The sequence below is a fragment of the Hippopotamus amphibius genome, chromosome 3, assembly GCF_030028045.1.
Source record: "Hippopotamus amphibius kiboko isolate mHipAmp2 chromosome 3, mHipAmp2.hap2, whole genome shotgun sequence".
Taxonomy (NCBI): Eukaryota; Metazoa; Chordata; class Mammalia; order Artiodactyla; family Hippopotamidae; genus Hippopotamus; species Hippopotamus amphibius.
In genome coordinates this window covers 52,180,609-52,198,836 of record NC_080188.1, presented here as the reverse complement: position 1 = coordinate 52,198,836, position 18,228 = coordinate 52,180,609, and the positions used below count along the sequence as shown (strand labels likewise).

Genomic DNA, 18,228 nt, shown 5'->3' with positions numbered 1-18,228 from the left:
AACCATTTTAAGTTCATGGATTCTTGTGTAACTCAAGATTATGAAAGTGGAAGAAGCAAGGGAAATAGGGTTGAGGGATTTATTTTGCTTTATTTTTATTGAGGTACAGTTGACATATAACGTTACATTTGTTTTAGGTGTACAGCACAATGATTCAATACTTGTGTATACTGCAAAATGATCGCCACAATAAGTCTAGTTAACATCTGTCACCTTACATAGTTACAGAATTTTTCTTGTGATAACCTTTAAGATCTACTCTCTTAGCAACTTTCAGATATTCAATACAGGATTGTTAACTCTAGTCGCCGTCTTGTACATGACATCTCCATGACTTACTTATTTTATAACTGGAAGTTTCTACCTTTTGACCCTCCTCACCCGTTTTCCTCACCCCCAGCAAGGGATTTAAAATAGCCCTCAATTTGCCCTTAACTGCTTCAGATTCCGAAGAAAAAGGCATTTTCTTTAAGTGACAAGCATGTTACCAAATAGATAGCATCTTCTAAACTGATAACCTTGATGCTATGTGGAAGATAGGTTCTTTGAAGGCTCAATTTTTTAAGCACTTAGGTATTTCATTAGTGACTTTAGGGTGGTTTGTGAATGTAGAGAGGAAAAAGGTCATCTAATGGACCAGTTTAAAGAACTCAGTGGAATATACACCAGACAAGTAGAGAGGAAGAAAAGAAAGAAGGTTGTGTGTGCCTTTTTGCCTTGACTATATGAGAATTGATCATTTCCTCCTGTGTTTAATTTTCCTCAGCTTAAGTATGCAAATATGTATTGATTTAAAGTTTTGTAATATGCTCTGGTAAACCAAATTACCTCTGTGAAAAAAAGATGATTCTTAGACTTGTAGATTTAATTTAATTTTCAGGGAATTAGTTTCAGAAAATGATAATGTGGTACCTTTTAAAAAGGAGCTGATTAGTTAGTAAAGCACAGATATAAGGCTTTCATCTGTAAATTCATTGGAACTGTCCTCCCTTGGAGCTGTTAACCTAAGGACCATGTTAGCATTGAATTAGCCTGTGTGCCTTTCTCTGATACACTCATCACAATTTACCTAGTGGGATAAGTGTGTGTTTGCCAGTTTAGGGCTGGAAAAGGAAGAATAAAAGAAGACTCTAACTTACACATGATAACTGTATCTTAGGGATTGATTGATTGTGGAGTAATTTCTTGAACTTAATTTTTTTTTTAACAGACAATAAACTGCATATATTTAGAGTGTACAATTTGGTATCCCAGTCTCCCAATTCATTCCCCCCAACCCTTCCCACTTTCCCCACTTGGTGTCCATATGTTTGTTTTCTACATCTGTGTCTCTATTTCTGCCTTGCAAACGGGTTGATTTGTAGCATTTTTCTATATTCCGCATATATGTGTTAATATACGATATTTGTTTTTCTCTTTCTAACTCACTTCCCTCTGTATGACAGTCTCTAGGTCCATCCATGTCTTTACAAATGTTCCAGTTTCCTTTTTTACAGCTGAGCAATATTCCATCGTATATATGTACCACATCTTCTTTATCCATTCATCTGTTGATGGACATTTAGGTTGCTTCCATGTCCTGGCTGTTGTAAATAGTGCTGCAATGAACACTGGAGTGCATGTGTCTTTTTGAATTATGGTGTTCTCTGGGGATATGCCCAGGAGTGGGATTGCTGGGTTATATGATAACTCTATTTTTAGTTTTTCAAGGAACCTCCATACTCTTCTCCATAGTGGCTATATCAATTTACATTCCCACCAACAGTGCAAGAGCGTTCCCTTTTCTCCACACCCTCTCCAGCATTTACTGTTTGTAAATTTTCTGATGATGCCCATTCTAACCGATGTGAGATGATACCTCATTGTAGTTTTGATTTGCATTTCTCTAATAATTAGTGATTTTGAGCAGCTTTTCATGTGCCTTTTGGCCATCCACATGTCTTCTTTGGAGAATTTAGGTTTTCTGCCCATTTTCTGATTGGGTTGTTTATTTTTTTGATATTGAGCTGGATGAACTATTTATATATTTTGGAGATTAATCCAAAGAGATTATCCTAGTGGGATAAGTGTTTGTTTGCTAGTTTTTGGCTGGAAAAGGAAGAATAAAAGAAGACTTTAACTTACACATGATAACTGTACCTTAGGTATTGATTGAGTGTGGAGTAATTTCTTGAACTTAATTTTTTAGAAGTCAAGAGGTTGATATTTATCTGTAGTACCTGCATTGCTTTAAAACCAATTTCTCTCAAGTGCTGTGGCTGTAGCATGATGTAGTAACAAACAAGATGGCAGCTGGTAGTAGCATTGCAGGGAGAACTGCCATGTGGAAGAGTTTGGTTGTGAACATTAGCACTGACTCATGAATGCAGAAGAGGCAGACATGAGCCAAATGGAAGTCACATATCAAAACGGAATGTAGCTCATGTTACATGTGGAAGTCAGGAAGGTGGTTGGGGGCTGAGTGGAAAGTGATGGTGTATTTCTGTTAAGTAGTTGTCTGTACCTTTAGACTAATGAGATTGAGAATGAAAGAAGTAGAAAAATCAAGAAGGGGGGCCCTAAAGAAAAATAATTAGGAAAAGGATGCGTTGACTTGACATCAATGCATTTTAACGTACCAAATGAAAGCTAATACATTCCTGTGCCAGCCCAGAGAACATTAGTTATACGTGATTCTTATTATACTGGATTCCCTCAGTAGCTCATCTAAAATGTCGCTGTAGTGTTTTCATGGCCCAACTTGAAGAGCAGCCTGAGAAAAGAACTAAATCTTACAGTCTGAAAAGACAGCTTATGTGCATGTGTCTCTTTTAAACTGTTAGAGCAAAGCTGAATCCTCTAACTGCCCTCAACCAAGGTGGTTGTCTAGCATCAAGGTAAAAGCATTGAAGTACAGAGTCTCTGAGTTTGCATAACGGTGCAGATAGCACAGGCAGAGCGAGGAGGTAATCCTTTGCTTGTCTCCTGGCAGACGTATAGGAAGAATGTCCAGCAGATGATACAGTGTCTAATCCGTAAACTTGCCGCGCTCAGCCAGTACGAGGAAGTCCTGGCAAAAATCAGCTCCACGTCAACAGATCGGCTCACGGTTCTCAAGACCAAGCCACAGTCCATACAGAGGGACATCATTACTGTCTGCAGTGACCCTTACACGTTGGCGCAGCAGCTGACTCACATAGAGCTGGTAAGGCTGTTGTCCTCCTTGTCCTTTGTAACTCACACTTGGTTTGTGTTGGCGACCAGACAGTATGTTCATCAGCAGTGATGTCAAGGGAGAGGTTAGAATAATCCAAATCGGAAATAATATATGAAATAGCTGGAACCTGTTGTGTTTAGACATTTGAATATGACTATTTCTGATATTTTGGGAACTCACTTTAAAATAAATACTAAGCAAGCGTGAAGAGCAAAGAGCTTATGGACCTTTCACATGCTCCCCCTCTAATTAATTTTTCTGTAGCTCGCTCAGCCTTCTACTGTCTAGTGTAGCATTGACCCAAGCAGAAAACTGCCTCTGCCCAGACCTTGAAGATGATGACAGTTTTGAGGGTTAAAGGCTCATTTTACAAGCTACTTTAAAAAATGAGGGTAGTGTCAAAAGTCAGTAAACAGAATGGAAAGACCGTTTCTTCTCCTTTTCTTTAATACTGTTGACCTGCTGGGTTTCTGTTTCAGGAGAGGCTCAATTATATTGGCCCAGAAGAATTTGTTCAGGCATTTGTGCAGAAGGACCCTTTGGACAATGACAAGGTAATGCGTCTACCCAGAGGTCAGCCCTGAAATTGGAAATGGAATTCTTTAGTCTATGGTAGTGGGTAAAAGAGACAGAAATTGGAACAATTTTGTTTTAGGTTTTCTTTCATTAGCCGTATCTGATTCATTGCATTTTTTTCTTGAGCCTGGTCTCCAAGTACCTTGACGATATTCTTACCCTATCACCAGCTTTTAGCCTCTCTTCCTCCTTACTGGGAAATTTAATAAGCAAGTAGATACAGGCATTTGTGGTGATGAAGGTAGGAGATAAAAGGGTAATGGTTTTAGCAGATTAAGTCAGAGAGAGAATATGAGAGGATGCTCTGCTCATAGTTCAACAATAGCAGGGCAATAAAGGCAGGATGCACATCCAGTGTGCTGAGGACCAGTCTTTACTGCTTTGCCTCTTGTTTTAAGGTGAGTCCCTCATGGCAGGTTTATTGCCTGAGTGCAGCCCACGTGGAAAGAAACTGACACTAGGCATGGACTGTAAAATCAGTGTACATGCACATAAGAAACTTTTCCCCCATTGACCTCCAGAAGTATTTCAAATTGTTAGGCAAAGACTGCATCACCCACTGATGAAAGCTCCCCTTTGGGAGTAGAAGCAGCAGCTGTTTTCCGTCCTTAGAATAGTTTCGCTCCGTACAGGAAGTGAAGATTAGGTTTTGCAATAGGAGGCTAGTGCACTTTTTTGAAATTTGTTTGTTTCATTTGGAAGGAAGGAAAGAGGGGTGTAATTAGCCTGTTCAAGCTTGGCCTTGAACTCCAAGATGAGCTTAACTTCTTTTTGCTTTTGAACAATGTGTCACTCACCCTACTAAAGACCAGGATGATGTAGACTTCCATTTATATACCTTGGAAGATATTTAGTTTCTTGCTACACAAAGTTCCAAAATTCTCTCCTAGACTTAATTTTAAGAGAAAATTTTCTAGTCCTCTACATTCTCAGCTTCTCGATGCTGTGTGGATAGCAGTTGGTTTTCACACCTCATTAAATTAGTCAAGATTGTTTTAGAATGCAGCCAAGACCCCCACCCCTCTTTTTTTCTTTGAATTGTGTTTCTAAGGACAGTTCCCACCCAGAGTAACTTAGTTTCCTAGGAGGGAAGGCACTGACATGAATGCAGCAGAATAGGTTTCTAGATCTTTGGGTTTTCACTGGAATATACTAAGAGATTTGATATTTCTTTAAGGAGAGTCAAGAATGTTAGTGGTTCATTCTTTCTCTCTTTCTCCCTTTCTCTTCCCATCCCCTCTCTTATCCTAGAAAGCCTTCCTAATTCATACACTGAGAATAAAGGCCCATATCTGACAAAAATGAGAGCCTAATATACTCTTTTTTCCTCCAACTCATCTGCTCACTTTGCTTTCTCTATAGAGTTGCTACAGTGAACGGAAGAAAACACGAAACTTAGAAGCTTACGTGGAATGGTTTAATCGCCTCAGCTACTTGGTTGCTACAGAAATCTGCATGGTGAGAAAATGAATTTTCTCTTTCTTCTAGCCCTCTATATTATTTTTTCTTACTATTTTACATCTCTTAGGCCTGCACGTTGGATAATTGCCCTCTTTTTTCTCTTTCTATACAGCCTGTAAAGAAGAAGCACCGAGCAAGGATGATTGAGTATTTCATTGATGTAGCTCGGGAATGTTTTAACATTGGCAACTTTAATTCCTTGATGGCAATAATCTGTGAGTATTTTCTGAAAGAGTTGAGTCCTTTATTTTTATAGGTCCTGTGAATGTATCCACTGAAAATTTGGAAATGGTACACTTGTTAATGAAAACTGTACTCTTTAATTCAGACTTGTCTCAGAACGTCCAGAATGACGTTCCAAATCAGTACATGTATATAATCTTTTTTAAGTATATGAGAATTCATGGAATACATTTAGTCAGTTTATCATCATCTGAATATTTATCTATATGTGAGAATATTTAGCTAATATGTGAGATATTTGCCTAAATTAAGGATTTTAGAAAGTGTTTGGGGTAGCTTGTGTATCAAGCATTATAGAAATATATGATCTGAGACTAAATCAAATGATTCCATCAGCAAGACAAGAGGTAGCCTGAGAAACTGAAACATTTTCTAACTAGCCACATTCCCAGGAGTTATCATCTGCCAACCTTATTAGCCTAGCATGTAGATGTTGCTCCTCCTCTATATCATGGTGATTTTATCACCACTGTTCATTCTGTAAACATAAGGCAGGGGGTAACACTGTGTCTTGGTTTTCCCAATTTGTACCTGTTTTCTTACCACAATTATTGATAATGACTCTTTCATTAAAAACTATTCTAATTTCTATGATAAATGATATGGCTGTCCTACACATTGTAGGTACTCAGTAAATAGTTGAATATTTACCTGACTCTTTAGAGTCAGAGTCAGTTTGGAGCCAGAGAATCTGCCAAATTTAATTCAATAATTTTGATCCTAATAAATCCCTCCTCTCGTCAATTCTTTTTTCCAGTAAAAAAAATTCTTTTTCCCCTTTGTCTTCCCCATAAAAGTACTGGCCAAGTTTCAGGTCTTTATCTGGCTTACTCCATGAAAATAGTGAACAGAAAGTTCATCTAAATCAAGGACCTGAAAGATCCACAGGCTTAGGTAATAGAAGATTTTTTAATTTCCCTCTTGTACTGTTAAGAAAATGTCACAGCAATTCGTATCATGGGAGAAAGTATTTGTAATACATCTAGCTGAAAAAGAACTTGCACTCAGAATCTATAAAGGACCCTGTAAAACAATACTAAGTAGACAAATAACCCAGTGGAAAAGGCAAAATACTTGGACACTTCACAAAAGAAGATATACTGATGGATAGTAAGCATATGAAAAGATGCTCTCCATCATTAGTCATCAGAGAAATACAAATTAAAATGAAAATCACAGTGAAATACCATTTCATGCACTGGACTGACTGAAATCAAGAAGAGTAGTTGAACCAAATATTGTGAGGATGTGAACCAAGTAAAATTCTCAGACTTGGGTCTGAGTATGAGATGGGATAACTACTCTGGAAAATCATTTGGCAGGTTTTTTTAATAAAATAAACTTCCTTCCACTTAGCAATGAACTCTTTTCCAAATGTACGTTAGAATAACTTCTCTTATTTCTCTGTTTCCATTTTCTTTTTCTCCCCCTCCATTTTCAATTGGAAGCTGGCATGAATATGAGCCCCGTCTCTCGACTGAAAAAAACTTGGGCCAAAGTGAAGACGGCCAAGTTTGACGTTCTCGAGGTATGTGAAGCTGCTCTTTTGCTCTTAAGTAACATTTTGCGCCTGAATTATTTGGATTTTTTTTTTCATTTTATTTATTTATTTATATTTATTTATTTATTTATTTATTTTTGGCTGTGTTGGGTCTTCATTGCGGTGCATGAGGGCTTTATGTAGTTGCGGCAAGCAGGGGCTACTCTTCACTGTGGTGTGTGGGCTTCTCATTGCAGTGGCTTCTCTTGTGGAGCACAGGCTCTAGGTTCAGGGACTTCAGTAGTTGCAGCACTTGGGCTGTAAAGCGTGAGGGCTTCTGTCGTTGTGGCACACAGGCTCAATAATTGTGGTTCGCAGGCTCTAGAGCGCAGGCTCGGCAGTTGTGGTGCACGGGCACAGGCTTAGTTGCTCCGTGGCACGTGGGATCCGCCCAGACCAGGGCTCAAACCCAAGTCTCCTACACTGGCAGGTGGATTCTTAACCACTGCGCCACCAGGGAAGTCTCCTGGAATTTTTTAGGTAGTGTTAAAATTATGGTCTCATAAACTTTCTGCAGGTGAGAAGCGTGCAGATAATACTCTCCTCTTTTGTCTACAGCATCAGATGGACCCTTCAAGCAATTTCTACAATTATCGAACAGCTCTTCGTGGGGCAGCACAAAGGTCTCTAACTGCTCACAGCAGCAGAGAGAAGGTGTGTGTTTAAAGGCGTTTTAGTCATGGGAGAGTTGCCACATGTTGCACTGAAATGCAACATGAACTACTGTACCAAGCTTCTTTTAGTTTAGATCTAAGAAAGAAAGGCCATGTGCTGTAGACGTGTTTATCACTTGCCACATAGGGAAGGGGGGGTGCTAAAGGAAGGGTGGAAGGAGGAAAAGGAAAGGTAAGTTGGTGGAGAACTTTGCAAATGTTATTATTGCATTCTTTAAATGATTATTTCGTAACATGTCATAGTTGTGTTTCAAGCAATAAATTAAGTCCTATGTTAAGATGACTCATAGCATTAGAAAGTAATTTGATTTAGTGGAAAACAGACATTTAAGCTCTGCACAAGGTAGCTGACTTAATGTAACCTTTTCTCTTAAAGAATTAGCTTACCTCCCATGGTTAAGTCATTTATTTTCAGAAAGTAGGTTAGTTGCTGTAGCATTAGGCCTGCTGTTACTAATTGGCTATGTAGGTGGCAGAAAAAGTGTAGGGAAGGTGTCTGAGAAACGAATGATTCTCACTCTATCTGCCCTGTCCTTAAACAATTTCACACTATCTTGGATCAACCATACTTCTGACTCAGAGAGCCCTTTTTTGCCACATTTCACACATGGAGAGGGATAAGTCATTTTGACATTTGGAGATCATATTATCTGAGAAGTGAATACCTGGTTACAGTAAATAGGCTGATGAAGGTTGCTTGATGAAAGCTATTTTCTGCTTAGATTCTATCCATCTTTTAAGTTAAACTGTATCTTCAGCAAATAAAATGAGGGTAAAAAATTTCAGGGCCTCTCAATCACTTCCCCCCAAAAGCTTCAGCCTCCTTGATCTAAAATAAAAACAAACACGAAAAGAAACCCCACCTTTTAAACATGCTAAATTGCTTCTCAACAAAGTCCAAAATATCAGTTCTGATAATGTTTGAGATATTGTAAACACATTAGTTTTTTTTTTTTTAATTAAGAAACAAAGTCAGAGATGGGATGAAGGAGAAATAACGGTCTCAGTTTAGCCCGAGAGTTTACCAGCTTTTCAAGTTTACTTGCCCACATCTCAGTACTCCTGTGACTACTTTGAGAAAGATCTAATCAGAAGGTTTTTAGGCTTTGGGAAATGAGCACATGCATGGGAGGATCCCAGCACCCTGAAGTGTGAAGACCTGTGGGAGGCTGTCTGCAGCCCCTCCTGCACCTTTCCAGGTTGGACGCAAGGCTTTCTCTGCAGGACCTCCGTGAGCTAGAGGGGCTCTGCCTTAGCGAGGAGGAGGCTGTAGAATCATCTCTCTCGGTCAGGAGCTGCAGCACTGGCCAAAGTAATTCTGAAGTCCAGCACCCCCTACAGAGCTCTCACTGAATGTTGTACTTGTGGGACTCTAATAGCTTTTTCCAGTATTTACCCTTTCCATCATTTAATAAATTCTGTCTGCTTTAGTTTTGTTGTTTTTTAAATCAGTTTTGTGTGTGTTCTCTAGTTCATGAAACAAATGATATCACCACCAATTTAAAGAAATATGCCATTTCTTTTTCACAGTTTTTCTCAAACGCTATGAATGAAAACATTTTGGGGTAAAAATTCATCTTTTATTCAAGGGAATTGGGATTCTTCTTTCTTTTTTGAAGTGAGGGTAAACTCTATTCCTAGTAAGTTCCTATTTTAAAGGCTTCCTGGCAGCATGAATAGAGTAATATAATCTTTGATATTCTTTGAATTATGTTTAGGTGGCCAATGTGACACATCTCTAGATACCATATAGAAAAAAAAACAAATCTATTTTTCACATAGGGGCCTTTAAATGATCTTTAAATAGATGTCTTGTGTGTGTGTGTTTCCTGTGAGTCCTTGTGTCTCCTGGTTTTTAACCACTCCTCATACAAGTGCATGGTTTTCAATCCTTTCAGTTCCATTTCTGATCGTGGGAACTTGTTCCTGCTCATCAGCATTCATTTCTAGGTGTGCAACTGATAGTGCCTTTAAGGTGTAGCTGCCAAGTTTCTGAATTAAGAATATTGTGATAGGGAATTAGAAAACATTTCTAGTTGAGAAGTTCTCCCATTAAAGCCATCATTGAAAGACCTCTCAGAAACCAAACTTTTGCTCCTGTTAGTGGCCTGTACATCTGCCTTAGCTCTGGAAATCCAAAGTCCTTATAGTCTCCCAATTTTTACTGTGGTAGATTTGTGTAGGGGCTGCAGATCTGAAGGGAACCATCCATGAGGAAATGAGATGTTGAAAAAGCCCGCGAGACTTTTGTCTGGCATATCGGCATAAGGAACAGAGCAGGAATTATCTTAAGGGAGATTATTTCTATCGCTGTGTTCTTGGAAGACTGGTTCAGACAATTAATAGTGGGTCAGTCCAGCAATCCCACTTCTGGGTATTTATCTGAGGAAAACAAAAACACTACATATTTAGAAAAGATACACGCACCCCCCATGTTCATTGCACCATTATTTACAAAGTCAAGATACAGAAACAACCTAAATGTCCATTGATGGGTGAATGGATTAAGAAATTGTAGTATAGGTGTGTGTGTATATATTTATATACACACACACATATATATAGTATATATACATATAAGTATATATGTATGCTACAATGTCTTTATTCCATTATGTATATATAAATCATATATATAAAATGATTTATGTGGTCAGTACCACATGAATTTCACAGCCCAGCACTACAGAACAGAGCACAGAAATAAAGTTCTTGCTTAAAAGCTGTTACACTAGGCAGATGTTGCATCTTGATTACAATTCAGTCCTCATTTTCCCTATTATGATGCATCAGTAATACCTGTCCCCTTATAGGGGACCCATTGGTTTTGGGGGAATGCTTAGTTGAGGTCAAACTGTATCGTTGAATTTAATCCTCACCACAACTCAGTAAGGAACTATTCCCTTTTTAAGGTGAGGAAACTAGGCTTTCTTAGCCTTGTACTAGGAGTTGGCAAACTTTTCTCTTAGGGGCCAGATCATAAATATTTTAGGCTTTGTAAACCATACGGTTTCTGTTGCAACTACTCAGCTCGGATGTCGTGGTCCAAAAGCAGACACAGATGGTATGTAGGTGAGTGGATGAGCAAGCCTATTTTCCAGTAAAGCTGTCTGGACGCTGGAATTTCAACGTCATTTAATTTCATGCTGATGAAATATTATTCTTTTAATATTTCCCCAGCCATTTAAAAATGTAAAATGTATGGCTTCTAGGCCATTCCAAAACAGATGGTGAGGTGGGCTGGCCCTCGGGCCACAGTTGGCAGACTCCTGACTTGTACAGCCAGTCAATTGTGGAGCCAAGTTTTAAACTGAGGTCCAGCAGAGCCAAAGCCCAGCACCCCGCAGTCACAAGCAGTCTTGCAAAGAAGTGAGGTTTAGGTGTGCTTTTATCCTTGTTACCATGGCTGTTTAGTTCTAGAATAATAGAGAAATAGACAGTAATATTTAAAGGAGAAGGTAATGAGGGGATCTTTATGAATTCAGTTTAGAGACTTCCAGACAGTAGAAAATGATTAAAAATATATTCAAAAGGGCTGTCAAAATTGATGATTTCGGCTATTTTCAGAGACCAATGAAACAAAAAATAAAGCCTATCTTTTTTTTTATGACTTTAGGGGAAAATCTGAATTTCTCTCTAGAAGTGAAAATTGATACTTAACATTTTTGTGTACGAGCCGAAATGTATGTTTCCCAGACCTGTCATTCGTCTAGTATAGATGTACCATGTGAGTCATAAGCTTCGGGAGACTTCAAAAACCTGCTCTTGGGTAAACAACATAGGCCCACAGTTTGTGTTTGCAGCATTATTTGCATGGTAGAAAATTTAGAATCTTCAAAAGCGTGTTGGCATTTGAGAGAAAGTGGAAGTTAGAAAGTGGACGAACAAACAACTTAGCAGAATTTAGAGTACTTTCTTAGAGATTATTATTTTAGAGTAATTTATTAAATACCACCATATCAAACCAAAGATGTGAGGCAGGGAAGTCTTGCTAAAGAAGGCTCGTTGTTTTTTAAACAACCATTAATTTTAATTTGCACATTCATATTCCTCCTTCACCTGGGCCTGCCTCACAACATATTGTGCAAGGTACTGCTTCGGTGGTTTCCCACGAGAGCAGGTGCTCACTTGCTCTGTCACATGAAGGCCAGGTTTACTCAATAGGAAGTCTGCAGCAACTATTACCAAAAACCCTGAGTTCTCACGTTATCTTCAGCAGTATCTTCAAGGGAGAAGAAAGTGTGCCTCTAAAAAAAAACGTTCACCTAAAATGTAGATGTCTAAGTGATTAAAAACAGTACAGATTCTAGCAGAGAGATGGGTCACACATCTTAAAATCTTCGTACCTGCGGTGGCAGGTATTCTATTAATATTTTGCTCTAACTAAATGAAAGGTGAGAGTTCTGTTAGATCTTTTTTCTTCGATTATAGCTAGAACGTTCAGATTTGATTATATGCTATCGCACTGAGAAAAGTGGGGAAAACTAGCAACAACAGGAAGCCATCTGCCTCGCAACGCCACCTGTCTTTGCTGTGTTTTGGTTATTAACAGCATTTGCATATTAAGCAAAATTATGTAAAGAAGGAAACTGCTGTCATGGGAGGCAAACAAAACACTGTACCTCTCTTAATTAATTGTAGCCTACTATTTAATCCGGAGACAGTGTTGTTCATTACCTTCTTATGTAGTTTGATGAGAGTCTAAATGTTTATTTGCCCAAAACAAACCAGAATTTTTTTGTTTTCTCTAGATCGTGATACCATTCTTCAGTCTTTTAATCAAAGATATTTATTTCCTCAATGAGGGCTGTGCCAACCGCCTTCCCAACGGCCATGTCAACTTTGAGGTAAGCCTGCAAAAAATCGGAGCGCAGAGAAGGACTAGCCTCTCCAGCAGCCGCAGAGAGGCCAGGCCATCTAAGCTGCTTCTGAAGTTCTCGGACCAAGTTTTCTCTTTCCTTGTTATTTGTAAGAAGATAACAATGCCAACTAGGATACATTAGCTCAACCATTATTATTCATTATTATCCAGAGGTACTTGAGTAAACGTTTACCTCTACCTAGCAAATACCTATAGCTAATTTTGATTAAGAAAATTATGTAGTTCGGAAGAGGAGAAGCCAGAGGAGAACATGAAATGGAGTGCTCTCATCCAAGCTCATGGTTTTTGATACCTGCCTTTCAATTCAACTTTCATTTTATTCTCTTCTAGAAATTTTGGGAACTGGCCAAACAAGTGAGTGAATTCATGACATGGAAGCAAGTGGAGTGTCCATTTGAGAGGGACCGGAAGATCTTACAGTACCTGCTCACAGTACCAGTCTTCAGTGAAGATGGTGGGTAGCCCGTCCAGCTGGGGCCACCACCAGCATCCACAGACCCTGCGGTCAGGAAGCCAGCGTGTAAACGCTTGGTGCCTGGTTCCTCATGGAGTATGGGGCCTGTCTTCTGACCTATTCCATCTTAAGAATTTTCTGTTGCACAGAAAACCGTATGATTTATCCCTAAAATATTTGAGTCGGGCACTCACGTACGATTCACCCATAAGCAGTACGTTTCTGTGTTCGAACATTCTTTATGATATTAGGTCTGCGGAGCTTTGGGCACAAATGAAAAGCTATTGAAGGATTTTTTGCCCTTGTTCAGGCTTGCTTTAATGGAGAAAAAAGGTGTTTCGTGAGATGCTGATATTCGAGGTAATTTGGAAAACCAAATAATTGCTAGCCCCAGCTGTTTGTCAAAACAAACAGTGGAAAATCTCCACCTGGTAAAACATTAGGGAATTTGAAACAGAAACCACGATTGTGTACCAAAAAAATTGGCCAGAAGTTTAAAGTTTGTAAAAGACTTGGTGATTGATTATATGCATCTGTTATATCCTGATATTATAGAAATCAGTAGCGTTATTAACTGTTTCGCCTAGTAGATTGATAGTGTGTGTGAGAATGACTAAAGAGCATTTGGAATTAACATGACCCATTCCAGAGGGGACTTGATTGTTACTAACCTCGGCAGACAGGATTAATAACAAGCTTTTAAATCTTTGGAATTCTTTTTGACTTAAAATTAAAGAGAAAAACATTCGAAGAGTGAAGATTGGCCGAGAAAACCTGGCTTTTTACCTGCTAAAAGGTCTCTAAAAAAGCTAACAGGAAAGGCTCCCCTTCCCATCCCCCTTCTTTGTAAAGAACATGAATGTGAATTGTATGATCGCATCCCATGGCTTGCCATTTAAGCTTTTTTGGTCTCATAAGTTGTCTTAGTTAACCAAGTGCTTTTTTGGCCTAGAGGCCCTTGGGGTTTTGTTGAGATGGTCAGTCGGGGGCAAAGTGTGGTATTCTGTGTTCTTAAAGCTCCCCCCTTTGTAATTTGATATTTTTAAAGAGTGTGTTTTGCTGTAGGGTTTGGCTCAGTTTGAACAGGGGATGAAGGGAGGTGGGTAATGTATCAGGAGATGGCTTCGGCATTGATGCATCCTTATTTCTGGTTGATTGTAGCTCTCTACTTGGCTTCCTATGAGAGTGAAGGACCTGAAAATCATATAGAGAAAGACAGATGGAAGTCCTTAAGGTGGGTTTTGTTGCTTCTTAGTGCTGTACAAATCTAAAGATGTTGGCCTTACATGAAGAAAGCCAGGTGCTTGTTATAGGGAGTCCCTGCCTTGTGTGCCCAGTCCTCTCTGTATCTTATCTCCTGTTAACTGAATCTTTGTGGCTTGGAATCCTCATCGCCATCCTTCAGTTGTAGTGCCTTTTTTTTTTTTTAATACTGGCAGATATACAATGACTCTGTTCTTCTTTCACTCTCCCATTATTTTATGGAATGAGGAACTGAAATGACCCCTTGGTATGTTAAAAAGGGCACTGACACTTTTTCTTCATCTAAAAGATAAGAAGTTCAGACTATATTTCTGAATAGTTCTAACACTAAAATTTTATTTGACCTAAGATAAAAGAGACCCAAGTACCAGTTGGTTCAGTAAGTTTGAATGTGTCACTTATCGACTAGATCTTGGTCCCCTCTTTGGTTTGAGAGAGAGTTGGGACTTTAAACGTAATCAAGAATCTTTCCAAATTTAAAAATTTTGTTAATCTAGTAGTATTTTCAAACAAAACTAGGATAGGTAAGTTTGTATTTTGACCTTTTGAGATGCTTTAATGGGCAGAAGTAGCCCAGGATATAGTATGAGTAAAACCAAAATTGCTATATGTGTATTTCTACTAAGAGACTCTGGGAACAGGTGCCTTTTTGTACCAGGTTGACAAGCCCATTTTCTCTTCTTCCCAGAGTCATTTGGGAGCCTTCATTAAACTTGATCTTGGGCTAGGTTTCATGAACCAGGGTATCGAAGATATGTTTAGTTTTGTGTGATTTTATTTGTTTCAAAGGAAAATTTGGCCTTCTTTGAACCTTTTCTCAAGGAGGGATGAGGTACAGAGGCACTGGAACTGTTATCCTTAGAACAAGGCATGTTGCTGAGCAGAGGATTGGAGATGTTTCTTCTTTTCCCTGCTGCTGCGTGAGCCCTTGAGGGAGAGCACAGGGTCTTCCCTCACATCTGCCGCAGCTCTGGACCTGCTTCTGTGCTGTTGAGGAAGGACATTGGGTTACTGCCGGTGTTGCCCAGAGCAGAACACCCCCATAGAGGATAAAAACACACTGTGATCCTTTGCAAAACCACATATGCTAAGTGGATTCTAAGGCTCGTTACTCTAGAGGGATAGTACCTACCTGAAAACGTGTACACACATTAGCTTTGCAGGCAGTAGGATATTTTTACATAGATGCTTCTCCTGCTGGTCCAAGAGCCACTCATTCAGACACCTGGGTTCAGCAGTGGCAATGACACATTCTCCTGTGAAGGGAGACACCTTTCCTGTCACTTGCTACTTCAAGGCTCTCAGTGGGCACCCAAGTGAACACACTCAGATTTACTAAGTAACCCTTCTGCGATGAGACCAGTACATATCGAAAAGCTTTTTATCATTAATGACCTTCGTGCGTGTGTGCGTGTTAGTATAAAGCCACTCAAGATGTAGATTTACCTGTAAACAAAGTTTTGGCCATCTCCACTAATATATATTTTAAGTGACTAGCAGTTCTCCCAGAAAACCTGAAGGACTTCAATGCATAGTATATTTCTGTCCTTTTTTAAAATTTATTTTTTTATCAAAGTATAATTGATTTACAATGTTGTGTTAGTTTCAGGTATACAGCAAAGTGATTCAGTTGTATATATATGTGTGTGTATATATGTATATATATTTTCAGATTCTTTTCCTCTACAGGTTATTAGAAAATATTGAGTATAGTTCTTTGTTGTTTACCTATTTTATATACAGTAGTGTGTATATGTTACTCCCTAATTCCTAATTTATCCCTCTCTACCACCACCCCCCCCCCCGCCTTTCCCCTTTGGTAACCATAAGTTTGTTTTCTATGTCTGTGAGTCTGTTTCTGTTTTGTAAATAAGTTCATTTGTATCATTTTTTTAGATTCCACATACGTGTGATACCATATGAGATGTGTCTTTGTCTGACTTCCTTTAAACTCTTTAAAATCAAACTTCAAACATGGGAAAGATGCAGCTGGTATTGGGTGAGGATTTTCATCCTCATTCAGATCACCTGCCGCCTTCATTCGTCTCTTCTTTATTACTCAGGTCCAGCCTCCTGGGCAGAGTTTAACACGCGGGACGCTGACTGCTGCTGCCGCTGCTGCTGGGTCCGGCAGATCGTCGAGGGGCTGTCCTTTGTCTCCTGGCATCTAGTGCTACAGAAAATCATGAAGTCCCCGAAGGCAGGCTCCCTCAAGAGCAGATGGGGACCTTATTCCCCACAGCTGACAGACTGACTCAGATTTTGTGAGACTGAAATGTTCGCTGAGGACACTTGGGAAAGAATCCTCTAAAGATCCCAGCTCTGCAATGATTCATCTCCTGGAATTTCCATGTGAATCACAGCTCTGCACCTGGATGGAGCTTTCTTTTGTGTGTGTGTGTGTGTGTGTGTTTTTATTTTGTTCAACATTTGCTGCTCATGGGACTTGCCCAGCTGAGTGCTGGCTCTTAGGAAGCCCACGTTTTTCTTTGTTAACTTAAAAGAAAAAGGGAGAGGAGGGAGGGGAAGCAAGTCCTCCATTTAGATCCTGAGCTGCAGCTCAGTGGCCTTGCCTGGAGGGGTGAGGCTGGCTGGATGCCGACTGCAGACGCTGCTTCCCTGAGCACGGGCTGTGTTGTGAATTCCCCTTCCTCCCTCTTCCTACGAGGTTCTGAGTTGGCTGCTGGTTAGCAAACTCCTTTTTACCCATATAAGTTATTTAATATAATAATGAAGCTCAACACTGTGGTAGGAAAATAGCCACTAGAGAAAAAAAAAGCAGAGTTTGTCACTGGACTGCGTAACGGTCTAGAAGGACCTTCTGTTTTCTTTACCCTTCTGAGCTGTTTACAACTGACCACTGTGTTCTGCAGATGTATTTTTCAGTAGTTTTTTTGTTACTTAGTTTTCCATGACGCCTTTTTTTTTCTCTTGTAAATTTAAATTATCTGACTTTTAAGAGTCTTGGGGAAAAACACCCATGGCCTAATTACAATTTAATTTTTTAAACAGACTTATTTTTCATTGCCTTTCGGAGTCTGTTGGCAACGAAACATGTGAACAGAGAACAGTTTGGAAAAGTTATCCCCCCCCCCCCCGTCGTCCACGAGAGCAGTGAACAAAACAAATGAAAACCATCTTGCTGTTAACTCAGAGGTCGATCTAATTGTGAAATAGTTCACCTTGTTAAACATCTAAATAAATCTGTAGTTGCTCTGCAAACAGCCATTATATTTATTTACTCTAGGAGAAACTGTAGAGTAGTAAACTGTGCTAATGAAAAGAAAACAAGACATCATGTTCAAAACAGAGATGCACTTGAAAACTTAATGACATGGTTTCAAAAACCAGAGCATGTCTGTATGCTGCACGCCATCTCAGCAGAGCTGCAATGTCTCCAAGCTGTCCCTTTACAACCATCAATATATTTGACACTCTGCGGCCAGGAGTTGTGGTGTCTTTCTTTTCTTGAATGGATGGGATTGGTGGGGAGGTGGGCGTGGGGGGCTGTAGTCTCAGTTGGTCTGCTCAAGCGACTGGCTGAAAATATGTTCATCCCTGGGGACGTGGCCTTCAGGAGTATGTGCGTGGGCCCTGACTCTCTGCAACTTGGTCATAGTAAACATTTAATAAGCATCGATTGCCAGGCACTTCTAAGTGTTCGGTGTGGACCATCATCCTCACATTTTAGGTGTGGAAACAGGTATATTAATAATAATAATAGGGACTTCCCTGGTGGGGCAGTGGTTAAGAATCTGCCTGCCAATGCAGGGGACATGGGTTTGATCCCTGGTCTGGGAAGATCCCACAAGCTGTGGAGCAACTAAGCCTGTGCGCCACAACTACAGAGCCTGTGCTCTAGAGCCCGTGAGCCACAACTGCTGAAGCCCGTGCACTCTAAGGGCCTGTGTGCCACAACGACTGAGCCCTTGTGTAGCA

General features: G+C 39.7%; 1 protein-coding gene across 1 annotated transcript in view; it reads left to right on the top strand.

Moving 5' to 3' along the window:
• The window catches only part of RASGEF1B (RasGEF domain family member 1B), a 35,924-nt gene extending 18,190 nt beyond the window's left edge, over positions 1 to 17,734 (top strand). The window contains exons 5-14 of the mRNA XM_057727557.1: positions 2,972 to 3,184; positions 3,676 to 3,750; positions 5,135 to 5,230; positions 5,346 to 5,448; positions 6,925 to 7,004; positions 7,575 to 7,670; positions 12,442 to 12,537; positions 12,903 to 13,026; positions 14,188 to 14,260; positions 16,353 to 17,734. Of these exons, the coding sequence (XP_057583540.1) occupies positions 2,972 to 3,184; positions 3,676 to 3,750; positions 5,135 to 5,230; positions 5,346 to 5,448; positions 6,925 to 7,004; positions 7,575 to 7,670; positions 12,442 to 12,537; positions 12,903 to 13,026; positions 14,188 to 14,260; positions 16,353 to 16,377 (981 nt within the window). The 3' untranslated portion in view covers positions 16,378 to 17,734. The remainder of the gene's footprint in view (positions 1 to 2,971; positions 3,185 to 3,675; positions 3,751 to 5,134; positions 5,231 to 5,345; positions 5,449 to 6,924; positions 7,005 to 7,574; positions 7,671 to 12,441; positions 12,538 to 12,902; positions 13,027 to 14,187; positions 14,261 to 16,352) is intronic.
• Positions 17,735 to 18,228: the final 494 nt, after the last annotated feature.